General features: G+C 51.2%; 1 protein-coding gene across 1 annotated transcript in view; it reads right to left on the bottom strand.

Moving 5' to 3' along the window:
• Positions 1 to 21,226, bottom strand: part of LOC144938431 (collagen alpha-1(XXI) chain-like) — a 56,992-nt gene that overhangs the window by 10,156 nt on the left and 25,610 nt on the right. The window contains exons 8-14 of the mRNA XM_078866211.1: positions 20,632 to 20,805; positions 19,013 to 19,090; positions 14,755 to 14,766; positions 9,442 to 9,531; positions 4,028 to 4,058; positions 998 to 1,175; positions 277 to 341 (exon numbers count right to left, since the gene is read on the bottom strand). Coding sequence (XP_078722337.1) covers positions 277 to 341; positions 998 to 1,175; positions 4,028 to 4,058; positions 9,442 to 9,531; positions 14,755 to 14,766; positions 19,013 to 19,090; positions 20,632 to 20,805 — 628 coding nt within the window. The remainder of the gene's footprint in view (positions 1 to 276; positions 342 to 997; positions 1,176 to 4,027; positions 4,059 to 9,441; positions 9,532 to 14,754; positions 14,767 to 19,012; positions 19,091 to 20,631; positions 20,806 to 21,226) is intronic.

The raw sequence follows: 21,226 nt of genomic DNA, 5'->3' as shown, positions 1-21,226 counted from the left end.
CACGTTAAGGCCACGTGAAGTGTCGAACGCCCGCAGGCAGGAGGTCACGGGGCAGACCCAGCAGGTGCCACAGGTCGACTGACTCAGATAACTGGTAGATGCACCACCTGTGCCCTCTACTGTGCCAACTGAAAGCACACACACACACACTTGCAGCTTTCGTACATCGCAATGCTCGCACAATCTGCGCGCGTTTCTTCCAGCCTAAGCTCGGTGTGTGGGCACCGGGATTCTGGGTTCGTGTTACTTGATACCGGATCCGGGATCAATGTTTACGTGATCTGCGGTTTGGGGGATCCAAGGATTTCTTGAGACCGCCGCGGAATTCGTTGTGCCCGCACCTGCCGAAAAGCGAACCACGGTGCCCTGATTACGACGCGAGGAAAGCCACGCCACATGGTGAATACCCACCGATCCGATAATTGGAACGAAAAACAAATATAACAATGGCAAAGCTGCCCTATATAGCCTTAACGGACTGTTGGGGCAAGTGGTGTTAGCGAGCAGCACATTGTAGGGGTGGGTGGGCCAGCACTACGCCCGACCGCCTTTGTCTCCCCAGTGGTGATGTTTACACACACCACACCAGGTACTCATTTGAGGCTGAGTCGACCTAGGGGAGGCCCATGACCGGTTCAGATAATCGTCGCTGGTGTCGGCCGCGAGCGTGAATTGAACCCGGGTCGCCGTGTTCGTAAGCGCAGCGCGCTAAAACAGCTGCACTACTGCTCCCCACACACATATTCACACGTACAAATATATACACATATATATATACACAACTCGAAGCCATACTGGGGCTTAGTGTGAAGGTGCCAAACGCTCTGCTGTGCTCTCGCGAATTTGGCGGGGCCCAACACACGCGAGCGTGCAACAAAGGCGCTCGTTCACGCGCCTCCGTCGACTCGCCCACGACATTGGCCGAGCGAAAACCGAGCGAATGATCTTTTGGCCGGCGCCGACACACGAGCGAGCCCGAAACTCGGCGAGAACCGACCAAGCTGCCGCGCTCTCGTCGCCGCTGATCTGCCGGTCCGAATGGGAGCTCGAGTTCGTATTTCTTTTGTAGCGACGGCGATGCCGAAGGTTGCAGAGCAGCCCAACATGCGCGCTATTGCCGGGGCCGCTGTTGGCACGAACTTCCCTTTCCCCGTGGCCGTCGAAGTCGCCGTACCCTGGGCTCACCAGGAGGTGGCGGTTTACGGTAAGTGGATTGACCCTCCATCTGTTTACATCTGTACGGAGGGAGAGGGGGGTCGTCGATTGTAAGCCCCCACCCCTTCAACTTGCACACGTGGGTTTTCTCCAACTCGTAGCGTACCCGGTATTCATTGATTGGCTGAAAAAAACGATTGCATTTAAAGCCCTGGATAAATAAGTTGAGCAAAACTAAATCTGTACGGGGATTGAGTGTTGCCCCTTTCACCCGCGCGGCCTTTCCCCCCAGGCACTCCGGTTTAACTCCCGCATGTATAAGCAACTCATTAACGCAGTTGGACAAACACCCCCAAATATATAGGGCCACAGAGCTTGGGCAATCGTTGGTGGCGTCGGAACTGACTGCCTTCTTCCCACCTGCATGTGGCTTTTAGCCGCGCCTCCGAATCTGAGGAAGTCTGTGCCGTGCGTTACAAATGCCTAACGGTTTAAACATTCATATGGCAGAACGACATCGATGGCAGTCGTAAGAGCAAATGGCTCGATTATTCATTTTACGAGGGTTGGACAGGTAAATACTCTACCCCCCCACCCCCCCAAGTGAATTACAATAATTTTTGCAATTCATGGCCCATGATTAATTTATTGATTTAATGTTCCATTGAATGTTTGCCCCTCTAGTAGTTGCAGGTCTGATTTGAAAGCTCTTATATTGAACACAGACCGACTGAAAAAATAAATATGTTTTTAACACATGGGCACGATGTGATAATGTAAGTAATCGATTAATGCAAGTAATCGATTAATGCATTATAGATCGTCCCACCACCGATGCTCACCGTGGTTCTGTCCTTTCCAACGGTTTGTTTGTTGGTTTGGCAGTGACTTTAAAAAAAGCGTGCTTATTCATTATCTCCCCAGTACAAACTAAAATTTCCCCGCTCGCTTAATTTTGTCAGCAAATTAGGTCAATTAAGTAACAAATGAAAACGCTCACAACCAATGCAGCTTCCTGAAAGTCAGTGGAAAACATTTTGGCTCAGGTTATTTCTTCTCCTTCTCAGCAAAAATAAATAAATGACATCAGCCGGCCAGATCTTACATCATCTTCTCGGAATCCACTGCACAAAACGACAAAAAAAATACTACTTACATGCTCCATTAAAACCCAACACTTGTACCCAATGGAAAATCACGAGCTGTAAAAAATGCATTCACTGAGCCCTCGAATACAATTGTGTCGGACTCTGCGTGAGGTTTATGAGATTTGCTTGGAACCCGATAAGTGCACATGATCTATCCCCTCGGAACTTTCTTTTGTACTTCGGATGAATCCCCTCGCATTTCTGTCGAGACATTCGTGAACAAGATTAAGTTTGCCCTTTCTGCCGGCATCGTCTCCCCCACCTCCACCACGCAAGTTAAGGGCCAAATGATCAGCCCCTGCAATTGCCTGCTCACGCTCCTGCTAGCGGAAGGGCCTCTACTCCAGAGAGAGAGAGCTCCAGAGAAGCGCCTCCAAGAGAGGGACATTTGGCCAACTCTTGCACCCCGTGGCCAGACGTCCTGGAGAAGCTACGGAATCCCACGCGCAACGACCCCAAATCGTGTGACTTGCTTCTCGACTGACTGCGGTGGACACGCTCGTGCCGTTGGGTGGACAGACGCAGGGGGAGGATTGATGAAATGTTAGAATGGCCGTCACCTCCATCGGGTGGCGGCGAGTTTCGGAGGTCGAGAAGTTTGAGCCGAACGCCCGTCGCGCGCCCACAGCGATGAATCCCGCGTCGTGGCAAAAATCCTTTCAGCCACCGTTGAGGCGCAGCTTCGTCAGTTAGAATGAGGATCGATACATTGGCCACGTGTGATCGATTTTCTACTGTGGGGCCCTGACCAAAAAACAATATGGACGAGGAGAAAAAAGTCGAAGTGGAACAATTGACAAGAAGGTTAAAAGATCTGCACTGGGGGGGGGGGGGGGGGGGGGGAGTACCCAGTGCCGAATTATCCTCATAAGAAAAGTAGCTACATGTGTAGTAGCTAGTACAAATGCTACGGGCCCCGCACTTTCAAGGGCCCCGCGCTAAATGCTTTCAAGCTATCAATTCCGGTTCAGTGATTCTGCACTTGCTCTATTACTATAGCGCTATACCGCCTTCAACTTTTATGAACGACTGGGTGTTTAAGGTTAGCGATTTGTCGTAATATCTGGCTGTAAAGCAAATGAAAAAGTACAATTAATTTATTATGCAAGTTAAACATTTTTGTTTTAATATTTACGTGTCTTTTTTTTTTAGAGCTCCTTACTAACATATGCTACAGGCCCCACACTTGCTTCATCCGGCACTGGGAGGGTGGTGGGGGGGGAAGTCTCGTTGATCGAAGATCTCAAAGGATCGATGTTGGGCAAAAGGCCAACAAGAGGCAGAAAATAGACGGTTCTTCTTCACCGCTCAGAAGGGGGCCCACATCACCGTCATCATCATCATCAATGTTCAGTGTGCAGGATCCTCGTCCCGGGGCCTATCTGGCGCGTCGTTGTTTGACCCCGAAGAGGGCCGTTGGCGTAGCCTCGTGTTGTTGTTGTTGTTGCCCCAGAAACCGGGGGATCAGCGATCGAACGTTGGGTCGCCGCATCGACTGCCGTTCGTCCGCGGTTTCCCACTTGACGGAGGCGGGCCGCGCTCAGGCTGCTGCCGTCTTGCACTCCAGGGGGGCCCACGTGACGAAATGAAACTCGGCAAGGCTGGCCGTCATGGATGGAAGGGGGGGCAGCTCGAACCCTTGAGGCAGGCAGCTCTAGCGGGTAAAGCAGCGCTGTCCAGCGGACGCAAACTGTCCACGTCACCGAATTAGATTGGTCGCCAACACGAAGCGAGCTCGGGCCGCGAGATCCGTTGCTGCGAAACACGTGTCCCACGTGGGGCATGAGGGGTGGAAATAAATAAACAGAAACGACCGCGGAGCAACCGGTTGCGATGCTCCAACCCGTTGAGAGGCGCGCCGACGCTCGATCGCTGCAACTTGGCGGAGATCGAAACGCGTCCTCCCGAGAATTTCCTTCCCGAGGAACGCGGTTCCGTTTTGGAGAGGTCGGTGGTGGTGGTGGTGGTGGGGGTGGCCAGGAAAGAAAAAATCCCAACAGTTCGGGGAGCTGAGTTGCAACCCCGGTAAAGGGTTTTTGAAACTCTCTGCACTCTGTGTAGATTGCGAAGTTGGATTCGTGATCACTTTGGGCTGCGTCCAGCTATGCGCTACCGCCTTCACAGTGTCTGCGAGTGCCTGTGACCAGGAAATATACACAGTATATATACACACACAGTATAATACAGCTTATATATACACAGTAAATACGCACAGTATATATTTTTTGGTGTTAAGTTTGTTGTACTTCCCCCGCACCAAAAATTAGCACATTTGGCTATGTACGGTGCGAAAGAAGTTCAACATACATACATTCATATTGTGTACTGTATTTGCTGCATATATATACTGTGTATATATATATACTGCAGGGGATAAAACTCGTCTGATAGGACGTCCACAGCGAGGAGCTTGAGCAAATAATTACATTTTCGTGCAGGTGCTGGAGTGGATTATTGTGCCTCAGGATCTGCGGCAGCAGATTTTGGGGAGGCTTCATGCAGCAGTGGATTGAACATGGCCGATCATGATGATTCTGCATAAGATAATCATCGCTCAGGCAGCGGGGCTTTCTTCATCACGTGTCTATCCACTGCTGGATGATGGCATCCATACACCACGTGGGACGTGGCGGTTACACTGGCCAGCTCGGGTTAGTGAAAGCGGGGAGCATAGACGTGTGAGTACAACGGTACAACGTTACATCTGCCCCAGGGGCAATGTCTTCCCAGTTCCGGTATGTATTCATACCGCAGCAGGCACTCATTTAAGGCTGAGTCGACCTAGGGTTAGGCCCAGGACCGGTTCAGATATTCGTCTACTGATATCGTCTGTAAGGAGTGGGAATCGAACTCGGGGCAATGGGTCTGTTGCGCCAACAGACTGCTGCTAAAGAATCCATTCTTCAGGGAAGATACAGTTCATATAATAATTATAATGAGAGGCAAAAAAATTAGCAAAATGTGCAATTGTCTGCCAGCATAAAGGAAACTTCTAGTCACTGCTCTCAAAACCGAGCCAGGGCACGTAGAACCCGAACTGGGACATTTTATTTTTGAAGGCGAAGAGACGTCACGCCCAGACCCCCCCCCCCCACGTGTGCCAAGCTCTGCACGCGTCATTGCTGGAGGAACGAACGCTTTCTTGAATATTTTAGAAACAAATATAAATATATAAAATCTGCCTCGTTGCGGGGTGAATGTAGGCACTCGCTTTTTTTTTTTGGCAGAGCGCGGTTCCGGGGGCCAATTCTTACGTAACGCGAGGGTAGAGGGCCCCCACGCAAGGCCCTGTCGACGAGCTTTGGGAACGCGCGATGATTTAACACGCCCGGGGTCCAATTCGTGTCGCTGTCTCAAGCCGTAAGTTCGCAAACTTTCGATTTTTTTTCTCTCGCCAGAACGAGGACCCCTTCTCGTGGAAAACGTGGAGGAAAATAAAATGCAAATATTTTTATTCTTCTGCAATTCCCCCGCGCAACAGGTTCCACGCGGCAACGCGATCCCTTTCGAATTGTCGCTGGGGCGGAAACCAACGACGGCGAAAAGATTCCACAAACACGGCCGAAATGTCGGGATTCACCCACTCCGCGTGGGTGATGGTAAACCGTTGCTTCTATAAAAAGGTGGAATCGCTCGTGCAGTGTTTCTCTCGCTAATTCTGCAGATTCTGCTAATTTGTGAAAATAGAGTCAATGTGAAGCTTGAGTTTGATTCAGACCCTGACACCTGCTGTACATTTGGAGTTTTTGGTGTCTCTCTGCTCGTGATTGAATGGATTTTGCTCCGAGTCCTCCGGTTTTTCTCTCCACATTTAGAATCAACGTGCCGTTAGAGCGTTTGGCTGCCGCTATACATTTCCACGTGATAAGCCACTTCGTTGAGCTATTATTTGTGTTCAGGTCGTTTCTGAAAAAGAACGGTGTAGCACAGCGGGTCCTTACCTGGTAAAATAATGTCTAATTCCATAAATGACTGTTTGGCATCAAGTGGGAAGAAACCGGAGAAAACCAAGCACACGTACGAAAAAGGCAAAAATTCATTATTGCCTGGCCAAACCTCGCAGCCCCACGCCTATCACACCAAGCGAGCCTTAGTGCTGGCCACCCATCATACAATGACTATCCAGGCTCCAGGCTGCTTATCTTCAGGGATCTTGACCATATCCGATGTGTTCATGGTGATGTGGTCATTGGCGCTAGCAATGCATCTCCGCTACATTGAAATATGAACCCACTAAACCAGATTCAGAGATAAATTGCTACTGGCATGTGCGGCCAGGAATTAGACCCAGGTCTTCTAAATAATACAGAGGATTATCCCCCCATTCCATTACACCACAATATTCGCCTTCGGCGTTATTTTTTTTTTAAGACAGGCAATGCATTTCGATCAGTGTTCGGTTACTTAACGTGATTTAGCGATGGGTTAATACATCCAATCGGACAAAAGTGCTCAAATTTCATCAACAAAAGTCAATCATAACGGCGCTGTGTTGACACAGTACCAAGCGTGACATGAATTACGCGAGCATCTGCCCAGGTCCCCAGGTGACGGCGGAAGGTTCGGCCTCGCGATTGCTTGCTCACTGCCACTGCTGGCTGAACGGAATGGCCTCTGCTAGAGGTAGCTCTGAAGAGGCCCCTTTCGGGGAAACTTTGTTTGGCCTACTCGTCCACTCTGGCCAGACACCTCGCAATTGGTGTATCGCCCAGGGAGCGTTTTGGAGTTTGCCGTTGATCCCCAAAGGCGACGCAGAGCGCCCGCTGCCTCACCACAGGAACGTGGGATTTCCAACATCAGCCTCTGGCTCGGGACAACAGACGGGAGCTGAGCAAGCTGCCCTCGTTGCTCGTTTGACTCTTGACGACGCGAGGGAGAGGTGACAGAAACGAGAAATACTGCGTAATTCTGCAGCCCTACAGACGCGATCGAAACGTGGTGGCGCAAACGGCGGATGACTAAGTACGATGATTAACTAAACTATTTTTTATTTGATCAGGTAAGGCCCCCTGAGGTGTGCGGTTCTTATTAAGAAGCTACCTGGCCGCTGATGGTGGCTCAACGAAGCGGCCGATCGCGTGGACAGTTAGAGCGGCAGCCAAATGAACCTGAGCGCGCGACGTTGATTCTAAACGTGGAGGAAAGAAACCTGAGGACCCGGAGAAAAATCCACGCGACCATGTTGGATCAAACCCAAGACCTCCTTGCATACTAGGCGAGGGAGCTAACATCTCCTAGCCAACGTGATGATGATGAGAGAGAGACACGCAAGCTCCAAATATACAGCAGGCGTCAGGGTCTGAATCGAACCCACGACCTCCTGCGTACCAGGCGAGGTAGTTCACATCTCCAAGCCACCGTGGCGTCAGGGTCGGGATCGAACCCACGACCTCCTGCGTACCAGGCGAGGTAGTTCACATCTCCTAGCCACCGTGGCGTCAGGGTCGGGATCGAACCCACGACATCCTGCGTACCAGGCGAGGTAGTTCACATCTCCTAGCCACCGTGGCGTCAGGGTCGGGATCGAACCCACGACCTCCTGCGTACCAGGCGAGGTAGTTCACATCTCCTAGCCACCGTGGCGTCAGGGTCGGGATCGAACCCACGACCTCCTGCGTACCAGGCGAGGTAGTTCACATCTCCTAGCCACCGTGGCGTCAGGGTCGGGATCGAACCCACGACCTCCTGCGTACCAGGTGAGGTAGTTCACATCTCCTAGCCACCGTGGCGTCAGGGTCGGGATCGAACCCACGACCTCCTGCGTACCAGGCGAGGTAGTTAACATCTCCTAGGCACCGTGGCGTCAGGGTCGGGATCGAACCCACGACCTCCTGCGTACCAGGCGAGGTAGTAAACATCTCGCCACCGCAGCGCCCTCTTACCGCCGTGAAAGTAGTAATCTGTTATGTAACAATACACTCTAGGGGGGAAGAAACCACATTATGTCAAGCCGAAGCGTAGCGCGAACACATTCAAAGTGATCCGAACGGCAAAGGGATTGCATAACATGACGTGCGTGCCTCTCATGTAATAACTCCACATGCTCTGGCTTGAACCCCTCCCCCCCTCTCCAATCCCCCCCCCTCCCTCGCCCCCCCCCTCCCCATCCCGTATGTACCAGCATTGAGTCTTGGCAGGATGTCAACCAACCGCAAGGAGGCGAAAGCAATGAACACAAACCTCCGGCGAGGTGCAGGATCCCCAACGATGGTGATGGTGCGAGGGCAATGTGAGAGCCCTTTTGTATCGCTCCACTGCTGGATGAGAGTCTCCCCCCCCCCCACACACACATACACTTTGAGCTACTTGCATCGATAGAAAATGTTCGGGTCGTCCCATGGAGTTGGGCTCTGGAGGCGATCCCGAGCGGAGAGGCATCACGTTCCACGATTGAGGCTTTTGTTTTTGAGGTGAGATCGCCTAATTACGGGATCTGACCCCAAAAAAACGACCCCTCTGCTATGGATAATATTGGTCGCGAAAACCTACGTGTTAGACATCACGCTTCTCCTTGCCATTGTGGCAATCGAGGACGATTGATTTGATCACGTACGGGTCAAATATATGTGGGGGGAACTTTGACCATAGTCAGTGCGGGTTGGCAATGGCGGGGAGCACGCATGTTGAATCTTAGATGTAGAGTCCAATCTCCTTTCACGCGCGGTGATTTCACAACGCGAATTGGATGTGTAAGGCGACGAATGTATTCGGGAGGAACATTTTTCATAACGCGGATGCCGGTTGCATGCAACGCGATCGAGTGAATGGAACCACGTCGCGCGGGTAGGAATGAGCGGTCAGATCCCGCAAGGCGTTGGGGCTGGATGCTTCTAGATGCTACCCACGCACCCCAGTCTTTGTTCGGCCTGCGTTTCCCATCTCACGTGTCATCGCGGACTGTGCTTTACCCCCTAGATTATTTACCATTCATTATAACGCGATTTTTCCATAACTCGGTGTTATTCAGGAACGCAACCACTACCGCGTTCTAGGGGAACAGAGTGTACTCAGGCGTAGCTCCACAGCTCGTTACGACCTCTTATACGTGATGGTTGCCCATCCATGCACCCGCCAGGCTCAATCTGCCTGTTAGGCTTCCGTGGATCTGACGGACCCGGAATTTTCTCGCGCGTCTCACCTTCTTTCCAGGTGTCCCGGGGGGCCCTGAGGGTCCTGGGGGGCACGTGCAGGGTGGCGCCTGGGCTGGTGGCAAGCGGTCGCCCTCGCACTGCCGGCACGCACACACGCATGCACACACACACGCACACACACGCACACACGCACACACACGCACGCACGCACACACACACACACGCACGCACACACACGCACACACACACACACACGCACACACGCACGCACCACACACACGCACACACGCACGCACGCACACACACACGCACGCACACACACGCACACACACACACGCACACACGCGCGCACACACACACACACGCACGCACACACACGCGCACACACACACACACACGCACGCACACACACGCACACACACACACGCACACACACGCACGCACGCACACAGAGGGCACACGGCACAGGGGACAATGCATCAGACACGGGGTCGGAGAGCACCGTCAGCACTCGGATATCGCCATTCAAACGTTGGCGAGGTGTTGACTACCTCGCCTGGTATGCAAGAGGTCGCGGGGTCGATCCCGTCCCTGACGCCTGCTGTATATTTGAGGAGTTTGCGTGTTCTCTCTCTCTACCCGAAGTTGCGTGGATTTTTATCCGGATTCTCCGGTTTTTCTCTCCAGAGTTACGTTGCCATAAATTTCCACATGATAAGCCACTTCGTTGAGCTATCATTTTTGGGCAGGTCACTTCTAAAAGTGAGTTATAAAAAAGAGTTTAGTTTAATCTTGATTTGAAGCTTTCGTAACTGCAGGAATTACTCTTTGGTTATTTTGGTAAAGTCAAGTCGAAACAAAAGTTTAGTTTATAGTTTTAGTTTAAACAAAAAAATTACCGAGTGGATTTTCTTCTCAGCTTAGCAGTACTCACCTCTTGTTTATAACCCTGGAATTCCACATTCCTATGACGGGGATTACTCATGCATTTAACACCCACCACTGGCTTTCCCGGCAATGTGATACCTATTTTATTGACCCCAAAGGGATGATGATGATGATAATGGCCTCCAACACTGCCTGCCGTGAAGCTCCATGCTTAACTTTGATTTTTTATTTCATCTCGATGTCAAAAACATACTTGGAGGATAATTATGGGGGGGGGGTGAAGATTTTAAGACTACAAAGGAAAAAAAATGTTTGTGTTTGACTGGCAGTAACACCCTTCTGCAGGACCCCTTTAGACAAACAGAGTAAATGTTGCTTATTATTCTATATCGCTGTAATTTTAAAGTCCCGTGTGGTTTTGTCCGTTAGGAAGTTGTCCCACTGTTCGGGGAATTAGCCCAGTTCTTCCAAAGCAAAGTTACTTATTTGTGTTACCCAACGACCCAGCAACCAGCAGGCGTCTGGCTTACATTCCTACGTGAGCCACGCACGCCACCCATGCAACCCACCCACACAATGCACACAACTCACATCACCCACCCACACCACACCACCCACCCACCAACACCACCCGCATCACTCACGCCAACCACACCGCCCACCCACATCACCCGCACAACCAACCAACTCACCCACAACACGCACACCACGCACCCACCTACACCACCAACACCTCCCACTCACACCATCGACACAACCCACCACCCCCACCACCACCTCATCACCCACACCACACACTCACACCACTGACAACACCGACACCACCCCCACCACATCCACCACATTCACCCCATGGTCCCAGACAGAACAGCATCATCCAAAACATCACCAATGCTACAAACACACAGGACGCGGCCGCTTCTCTCTGCCTGCCTGCACAGGGGTAGCGCTGTTTACCTGGGAATGCACCATTCGCCACGCGTCTGACGGCAGCATTTGAAATCACCAGGAAACTAGAGGGGCTCTAGAGGGAATGAATCTAGAGGGGCTCTAGAGGGCAGTGGTGACTCTCATGATCGTAACTCATAACCCAAAGGGGGCCCCGTATGAATTAAGAATGGAGCAGTTGATAAGTAAATGTAAATTTTTTTACATGTATGTATATTACATAAAATAAATAAATAGTCAAATTTTTAGTTTTATAAAGCGTCATTCGTGCAGATTGCGTCTCACAATCGCTGAGGAAGCACAGACCAAGCTGAAATTGAGCTGGCACCAAACAAATGTTCTGCGGTTCTCTACGTAGTAAGATGTTTTCAGCCGATTGTTCAATGTTGTTATGCATGCTGGGAGCAAACCTGAGCACCCGGAGATAAACCCGCACAGAGGGGACGGATGACATCAGTCCACCGCCTTATCCTGGCGATGTCAAACTGCAAGGGAGTTCTCTTCACATTTGTACTGTGATCCACCATCGCCTCGACTCCACAGTGCTGGATTACAGGCGCGCACGGCCACCATCGCCCCGGCTATGTATGACCCTCGTTAACCCAGGAAAGCCTCACTGAGTCTTACGGATTCTTTTACAGGACGGTCCTGCCCAGTGTTTGCAATAGAGGGGGGCGACGTTGCTGCTGCTGTGTGTGATCAGAATTTAGGAATTTGCAGGTAATTCTTCATCGTTGGGATGTTTGTCCAATACCAGTTACATTGTGCGTGTGTGTGTTTTTTGGATATGACAGGAAAACCAGAGAAACTGGAGGAGACCATTGGCAGAACACTGGGAGGACATAGAAACTCCGTGCAGAAAGGCACCCGAGTCGGGAATCAAACCCAGGCCCTGGTGGCTGTAAGGCGCAATTCTACTAACCACCGCATCACCCTGTCGCCCACAACAATGGTGATGGCCGACTCTGTTACGGCCTTGCCTCACCAGCGTTGGACCAAAGAATGCCAAAAGGTGAACGGCTGTTCGCCTATTGGCAGGAGGCTGTCACTGGTGTAGGACAATCAGTTTCAGTCAAATCCAAATCTCTCATTGACATGCTAATTTCTATACCCCCCCCACCTCTCTCTCTGCCCCCCTCCCTCTCTCTCTCTTTATTTAAGGCCTCGACACAGAGGCGTTGTTTATCTGTGTGCCTATGTGTGTCTCTCTCTCTGTGTTGTCTCTGTGTTATCTCTCTGCTTATGTGTCTGTCTGTGTGTCTCCGTGTTTGTGTTTTGTCTCTCTCTCTCTCTCAAATTTAGCAATCTTTGTAAGAACGTAATCAACCAGGTAGGGTGTTGACTGTTATGTTAGCCGACTCTCTGTGTTGTATTGCATTGTATTTCCAAGTTTACTAGGTTTGTTTTCTCTTTCATTTGTACCTGATGATGATTGCTTGTGTTGCAATCGAAGCGTCGTATGCTATTATTCAATTTATTTTTTCTACGTTACTTTACTGAAAGAACCAAAGAGTAATGAACACATTCTCAAAGCATGTTTGTTTGCATGTTTCACCACAAGCGTCTGTGGTTAATGCAGACTGGATGCCTCGCGACAATAGGCGCGTGTCTATTTGGCGTTTGAACATCTTAACATCCCGTATTAATGCGGGAAAAGGTGAAAGCCAATCATTTTCTTCTTTTCGATTTAAAGCTTTCGTGACTGCAGGGATTCATCTTCTTGGTTCTTTCGGTAAAGTCACGTAGAAGGGAAGCAATAAAATAATAAAAATAAAACATAATACAACAATTCTCACTTTGTGACTTTACCGAAAGAACCAAGAAGATTTTCTTCTTCTGCCTTTCATCATTTTGATACCGGGCAAAAAAAAAAAAATGGGTCCGAATCGAATCTAAATAGGAGTTGCGGGGGGGGCGAGTGAGGGGAATACTATTCAGGGACGCTGCTTGTCGGCTTGTTTTGGCAAGCGTGCTCAATGTTCGCCCGCGCATCCCAGGAGTTAACCGAGGCCGGCCACCCGAACAATCCTGCCGCGATGTTACCGGCATCCTGTCACGGTGGGGGTGGGGGGGGACAAACCTGGCAGCGATTTACGACAGGCCGAGTGAGCGCTCTGATAATTGCACAGGCCGCGAGGATTGCGAGCCAGGGTTCTGGCACAATGGTCGCGCTCATTCTCCCGTGATGCCTCCGTTCGTGTTTGAAAAGGAGCTTAAAATAGAGAAGCGCCTCTGCCCTGAAACTTAGCACAGACGAGAGACAAAGTTTCCCCCCCACGTGTAGCCTTAACGGACTGTTGGGGCAAGTGCTTTTGGCGAGGCCGAGGTGGTGGGTGGCCAACGTCGCAACAGGTACTCAGTTGAGGCTGAGTCAACCTAGGGGAGGCCCAGGACTGGTTCATATAATCATCACTGATGTTGGCCACGAGCGGGAGATCGAACTCAGTTTGTCTGGGTGTTTGAAGCGGAGCGCGCTAGCCGCTGCACCACCGCTCTCCGCAGACGGGGCTGGAGTGACGTGAAAGTTTCCCCTCTTCACATTGGAACAAGATCATTCAAGTCCCGAGGTTGCCCCCCCCCCCCACCAGTCTAGCCGTGGCATTGGCCTGTGGCACATGAGTGGCATTTGGAACACAAGGGATGCCTCTGTCGGGCACAGGGCCCTTTTGAAAACCGTGTGGCCTTTCCCACAACGTGAGTCACAATTCCAAAATAACGTCCCCACATCCCCCCTCCACACCACCCCCAATTTAAAAAAAAAAGAATAAAACAAATTATGGCAGCGGTTTTTAAATAACTTTTCTGGCGGGAAAAATAAAATGAAATAACTTTAAGAATGTAGTTACGGGGGGAAGAGGTATTTGTTGGGAGATGTTATCACTATATAAGGAACTTGTCCAAAAACCCAGAGCATTGTAATTCAGCTGTAAGCAATTACGGCCCGATGTTACCAATGTCCTAGTTTTGTTTTTTTGTTTAAAGGCAACCCTTTGCATGTGGGACTACTTTGTAACTTGACCCGACAGGAGGAACGCCATCTACTGTAGTCGACATTGGCACCAGTGGAGAATGATGAAACACGCAAATTGGCACTTCCCATGAGCAGGGAACACCGATAGAGGTGGAATATAAATTGAGCCGCCCTGCCAGATTGAATCAGGCCATCCTCCATCACGGGTGGGCACTGCCGAAGTAAGGTCGGAAAAGTAATGGGCTACAGGCCCTCTAATTAGCGGAGTAAGGGGGGGGGGGAAGGCAAACTCTTCATCGTCATTATCATCATCAGCCGTGGTCAAATCCATCGCTGGACGGAGGCCTCATCATGCCTCCGCCAACCCCTCGCGATGCTGTGACGCAACGATCGAGGGTCAACTCTAAAGCGCTGAAACCCTCCAAATTAAAATCCCCGGCGGCCTTGAAGGTCGGAGGTTAACGACTGCCTGGCGGCGTAATGACTCGGGGCTGCCTCCCACTTACCTGCGTGGCGTGTAAACTGCGTGCTTTCTACCAAGGTCGCCACTTACCCTTTCATCGTCCTGCAAAAAGAGAGCGGCACACACACACAGAGAGAGAGAGAGAAACGTAGTGAGACACGTGACAAAGAAGGGCAACGGCTGAACAATCGCATTCCCTACTAATAGGGTTTTCCCCTTTTTTCTGGCAACAAAACTGACACCTTTTGCAAGGAATCATGCTTACATTAACTACAATACTTGCAGTCAAATGCAAACAAAAAACAATGCTCTGATAATTTATGCGTTGTCTTTGAAACGGATTGGTCCACACCAGAGACAGCTTTCTTTAGAGCCTAGTCTCATATGGTGTTCGACCAGATGACGCCAAAAGGCGGACAGTTCAAAGACAACGCACTACCAGAGTAATGAGAGCTCGGGGTCAGCAGCTACATCATGGGACCTCCTTTGCCAGTACCAAGATGAAATCGCATTCCCGTTAGCACGGGCAGAGGTTTGTGGCCCTCGCTGCATAGGTAGCGGCTGGGTTTTTCGGCATTGTACCGTGAGGTTGTTTGTGCACGGACGTAACGACAAACTAAACTAAACGTTTTTATTTTATTTTACCAGGTAATGCCCACTGAGCTATGTAGCTCTTTATCAGAAGCGACCTGGCCACATATGATAGCTCAATTAAAGTGGCTTATCACGTAGACATTTACAGCAGTCAAATAATCTAAACGCGTGATGTTGATTCTAAATGTGGAGGGAAAAAAACCGGGGGACCCGGAGAAAAATCCACGCGACCACGGAGAGAGATGGTGTTTGCGTATAATTAAGCCGTGTACACACCGCTCTCCTAAGACGCGTGCAGTTTTCATGACGCGAATTGGATGTAACGCGACTGAGCGAACGGAACTGCGTCGCGCCAGTACGGAAAAGCGGTTGCGCGGCTGCCTCGGTCTAGCACCATCATCGCACAAGGCGGGATGCTGCTGGATACTTTTAGATCCTACCCACGAGCCTCGGTCTTTGCTCGGCCTGCGTACGCATCTCACGCGTTGTCGCGGACTGCGCTTTACCCCGTATATTACATACAATTTATTATAACACGATTGTTGCCATAACGCGGTGTTCTTCAGGAACGCAACTACTACCGTGTTCTCGGAGAACAAACTGTACATTCAGGAATTGCTGCTACTGCGCTTCTACATTCTGACAAAAAAAAACCGAGGTCGGTTGACTTAGATCTCCTCCTCTACATCCCAGGAATGAAGTTCAAATCCATGGGCAGCGATCTCTGGGCCTTCTCTCCCGTGGCATCCGCACTGTGGAACTTTTTGGGCCTTCGCTCCCATGACACTGTGGAACTCTCCGTTGTGGGTATTCTCCCGAGGGCTCCGGTTTTCCCCACACGTGTATCATAAACGCAACGTGCACTTGGCTGGACACACGTCTTTTTCGAAACCGGAGCCAAACGTGGCAAGCGGCATCGGCAGGACCCCTCCTGGAAAAGAGTCCTGCGACTCGGCGCGGTTCGTCAATTATTGTTGCTAACGGCTATGATCGTGACGCTTCTGCGAAGAGATGAAAAAGGACATCAACACGCTAACGCTACGGCGCACGGCATCGATGGGTCGTCATGAAAGGGAAGCACGTGGGTTTTTTTTAAGAAATATTTTTTTACGGAAAATGGTGAGTTACTGAACTTATACGACGGCGCAGAAGAGAGAAACAAACACCCCCTATAATTATTTGTACAGGCGTAGTTATTTCTCCGACCTGTTTTTTTTTGTAAATCCAATGACATTCTCAGTCGGCGTTAACATGTGACACGGCGCAGTTGTGCAAACATAGGCATTCGTGTAACAGTTGGTACACAGGTGTTCAAACAGATTCACTCATCGATTTCTCCACCCACATTGAGGACCCGGTCGGCCGGACACTGACTGTTCCATCTCATCCAAAGACAAAGACCCCCCGTATAGCCTTAACCAGACTGTTGGGGCAAGTGCTGTTAGCGATCAGCTATGAAGGTCCGGCGCGGCGCACGAGGGGGTGGATGGCCAGCACCACGCCCGGTCGCCTTTGTCTCCCTAGTGGTGATTTTTACACATCGCACCGTGTACTCTTTTGAGGCTGAGTCGACCTAGGGGAGGCCCAGGACTGATTTAATCGTCACTGGTGTGAACGGGACTCAAACTCGGGTCGTAGTGTAGCACACGAACCGCTACACCACCGCTTACAATACCAAAGACACCACTGGGATCACTCACCACCACCACTGAGTTCACTCACCACCACCACTGGATTCGAATGCGTGGGGAGGGCTTCGCTTAAACGATTAAACTATGTTCGTGTTTTACCAGGTAAGGCCCACTGGAGACTGCGTAGCTCAGTGGGCCTTACCCGAGCGATCATTTGTGGCCAAATACGATAGCTCGACGAAGTGGATTCATCATCGCGCGGAAATCGATAGCAGGCAAATACTCTGAACTCCGTGCTGATTTTGAATGTGGACGGCCCGCAGAAAAATCCACGGAGTGAAAATGCAAACTCTAAATATACAGCAGGCATCGGGGTCTGGATCGAACCCACGACCTCCTGTATACCAGGCGAGGTAGTTAACATCCGCCAGCCGTGATGATCACGACGATGACGACCGTGACGCGGTCGTCATCGTCAATTAAGCCGGGCACATTTAAAATGAAAGAGTAGTTCTCATGAAAATGTCTTCTCTTCTGGGTTTTTTTTTCGCGTGCGTACTGGCGATGGTGGCTTCCTGCCAGACACCCCGAACAAACCCCAGTTGACTCGGTCCTGCATCCAATCACCGCAATCGCTCTCTGGCTAAAAGCGCTCTGCATGGACTCATCCCTGCGTTCACTCCCCATGTCCCCTCCACCACACAGACACCCCCTCCCCTCCCACAACGTTGCCCCACCCCCCACCCGTCTGGACACAATCTTGGCGATGCGATTGAATGTGCAGCCAGCGAGTCCTGAATTCCTACAACTTGACCAATCCTCTGGCGGATTTGGGAATGCGGTGGTCTGAATATTCGGAACGTCACCAGTAGCGCCAGAATTAATCCGTCTACTGTGGTACATTCTATGCATCTCATTAAATCATTGTCATTCAATCCATTTCATTCATCGATCGTATTCATCCATCTCGTTCATCCATCTCATTCATCCATCACTTTCACACATTTCATTCGTGCATGTCGTGCTCACCTCTCATTTGCGTACTTCATTCATGTAACTCATTCATCGATCTCATTCATCGATGTCAACTCCCAGCCACGGCTACCACCGGTGGTGACCCACAACCGAACCGATCTTGAGCCCTGCCCCTATCACCGATCCGCACAGACCAGCGCGGTGAAGTATGGTCAAACACCCCGCAGGCCTTAACCCAACCGTGGATTGACAAAGTTTCCGTAACGTATTAGCACGGTTGGCTATGTACGGTGCGAGAGAAGTGCACCATACATACGTAGTATTATTATTATTGCCACGATGGGTAGACTTCGTTACAGTCACGCAGCTTCGTCACAGCTGCTGTGCACATTGGGAGTTCTGTGGACGATCGCGTTACACCACCAGACGGACCAGCGCCTCCCCGGGGGAATACCAATTTGTAGTGATCCACTCAACTTGATGGTTGGCTGCACTCGAGACGAGGTCGGTGCAATGGGAGAGCTCAGTGCGGTCGGAAATCGACCGGAGTCGTCAGTGGGTGAGTTATTGAGAGGGTGGTTGAGCAGGTGAGTGAGCGAGTGGGTGAGTGGGTGAGTCAGTTTGTGAGCAGGTGAGTGGGGGTGAATGAGCAAGTCGGTGAGCAGGTGAGTTAGTAGTTGGGTGAGCAGGTGATTAAGCTAGTGGGTGAGTGAGCGATTGGGTGAGCGGGGGAGTGAGTGCCCGAGCGGGTGAATTAGTGAGTGGGTGAGTTGGTGATTGGGTGAGCGAGCGAATGAGTGAGCGAGTGGGTGATTGGGTGAACGAGCGAATAAGTGAGCGAGTGAGCGACCGGGTGAGCGAGTGAGCGACCACAGATTAACACGCTAAGCTGATTCACTTCCGTCACCTGTTTGAAGCCCTTGTGGTGCCAAAATGGGCAGCACGGCGTTTGTTGCCAGCTCAAAAGGTATTCCCCTCCAGTGCCGGATGAGCTGCGGTTAACCTAAGACTGATAAATACCGTCAGCGGGCTTTTTCAAAGCGTCGGGACTCGTATGGCCGTGGCCTCAATGAAGGCGCATGGTTCAGAGGTTCGCGGCCCGCCGTTTGCAACGAGGAAGGGGACGCGACGGAGCGGGGCGGACTCACCACGCTGGGGATCTCGCACGCCGTCTCGCGCTCGTTCTGCTCCGGGTCGCAGTAGATCCGCAGCTTCTGGACCTCAAACTTGCGACGGACGGGGGGGGGGGGGAAATAACAGCACGCAAAACGTGAGCGGCGTCCGCATTTAAATAGTAATAATAATAAGCACAATGACGATAAGGCAAGCAATGTTTACGTGCGCCTGTTGTTTTAGGCTGCCAAGTGTGTGTGTTGAACTTATTTCGCACAGTACTTAACCAATTGTGCTAATCGGAGGTTCGGGGGGAAGGACAACAAACTCAACACAACAATGGTATGTTCTTAAAGAAATTCGTTTTCAATCTAGATGATTTAAAATTACACATAATATCCGAAGGAAGAGCGTTCCAGACGGCCAGCAGAAGCGCATCTGAAAGTGCGTGCGATGCGGCGACCGCTCTTTTGTTCGACGGCTGGATGAAAAAAGCTGCTGCTACTGCGAGGATGACCAAAGCAGGTGGTTGAAGCAAGGAGGCAGATTTCTTAAATCCCCCCACCACTCACCCCCCCTCCTTCACCGCCACCACTCTTTCTTTCCACCAAGCGGTGTGAGCGGGCCCGCTACAGTAAGTCTACGATCGACGGTTTGTGTGCGATGGTGGCACGTCCGGTCGGCTAGGAAGAGGAGGCCAAAACACCGTCCATAGGGGCGCTCTCCTCCTAGTGGAGGCTCTTCCGCCAGTAGCGGAGTGAGCAACTATTTGCTGGGCTGCACCTTTTACATTTTGCCAATCGCATGTTGGGACTCGTTAAGAGTGGGCCAAACAGCCTCTCAAGGCGCTCTTCTGAGCTGCCTCCAGTGGAGGCCCTGAACCCTTATCCTATTTTAATTTACATATATATGCAGTGCCTGTGCAAGTGCCGAGTGCATGAGTGTTCGAGTTTTGAGACTTTGTCGAACCAGGGCGAAAACTTCAAGAGACCAGGCTGGGGCATCATGAGCAAGGGAGATCGTTGGGCATCAGTGTGCCAGTCGGGGTTAATGATCATGATGATGATGATCGTGACCATCAACCTCAATGACAACCCATACATTATGAGAGCACGTTTGTTTTGGCACGAGTAATGTGTGGTTAATCCAGACGTAATTCCTTGCAAAAGGTATCTATTTTGGTGTTTGAACATCTTAAGACCTCCTGTATTAATTGCCAGAAAGAGGAAAATCCCCATTCTTACTTGTGATCATTGTTGATACTGGAAAAAAGGTCCCAAAGATATGATGGCCATGTAGTTTGCATGGCCATTTTTTTTTCGAATTTGGCCAACTCGATCGTCTAACTCTTCCGAAGGACACCAGGGAACTTTGAACCGTCCACTGGGAAACGTAAAAAAAGAACATCGTTTTTTCGTGCAGCCTTTTGTCTTTGTTTGTCCACGTGTTGGGAATGGTAGCATAGCGGCGAGCATGCTCCACTACGTACATTGCACTTTTTTCGCACCGTACATAGCCAACCGTGCTCATCGGTCATCTAACCACCGCTGCAGCAATAACCAGGGCGGGCCGCTGGATCCGAACCGCGCAGCTCTGCGAACAAGAGCGACCGAACGCTCTCGCTCTCTCGCCAGGGTGCGCGCCCGCCGCTCACCGGGATGGAGGCTTCCTTGCCCACGTACTTGCCCACTTGCATCTGCCCGCCCACGTACATGGCGACCACCTGCTCCAGCACCACTCGGCCCACCTCGTCGCCGTCCAGGAAGAGGTAGGCGGTGCCCTCCCGCACCAGCACGCGCAGCTGGTGCCACTTCTCGTTGAAGAGTTTCTGCGGAGCGCGCGCGCGGGCGGGCGTGCGGCGGGGGGAGCGAGCGACCGGTCGCGGGACACAAAGGGGGAGGAGGGGGCTCAGCGGACGTTTGGCGGCAAGCGGTCCTCACCGCTGTTCAACGCGTTGGGCTTTCGAGGCCAATATTTTCCCGTGGTAAATGGCGAACTATCATGGTCGCCTCCACCTCGGCGACAAGCACGGTTGGCTACGTACGGAGCGAAAGAAGTTCAACGCACGTACGTACCGTCGCTGCTACTGATGCTGCTGTTATGCTACGGCGGGAATGGTTACGTTCTTGTACGGGGAGCATCTGCACATGACTGATGAAAACGACGACGGCGATTGACAACGACGAATTCTAGATCAACAAAGGATTGCCTCGGCAAGTTTGAAGTCTCAAAGCGACTCGCGTCGACGG

Source organism: Lampetra fluviatilis, chromosome 22 (assembly GCF_964198595.1).
Source record: "Lampetra fluviatilis chromosome 22, kcLamFluv1.1, whole genome shotgun sequence".
In the NCBI taxonomy this organism is placed as follows: domain Eukaryota; kingdom Metazoa; phylum Chordata; class Hyperoartia; order Petromyzontiformes; family Petromyzontidae; genus Lampetra; species Lampetra fluviatilis.
The sequence above is the reverse complement of the archived record's forward strand: the minus strand, read 5'-3'. Positions and strand labels throughout refer to the sequence as shown.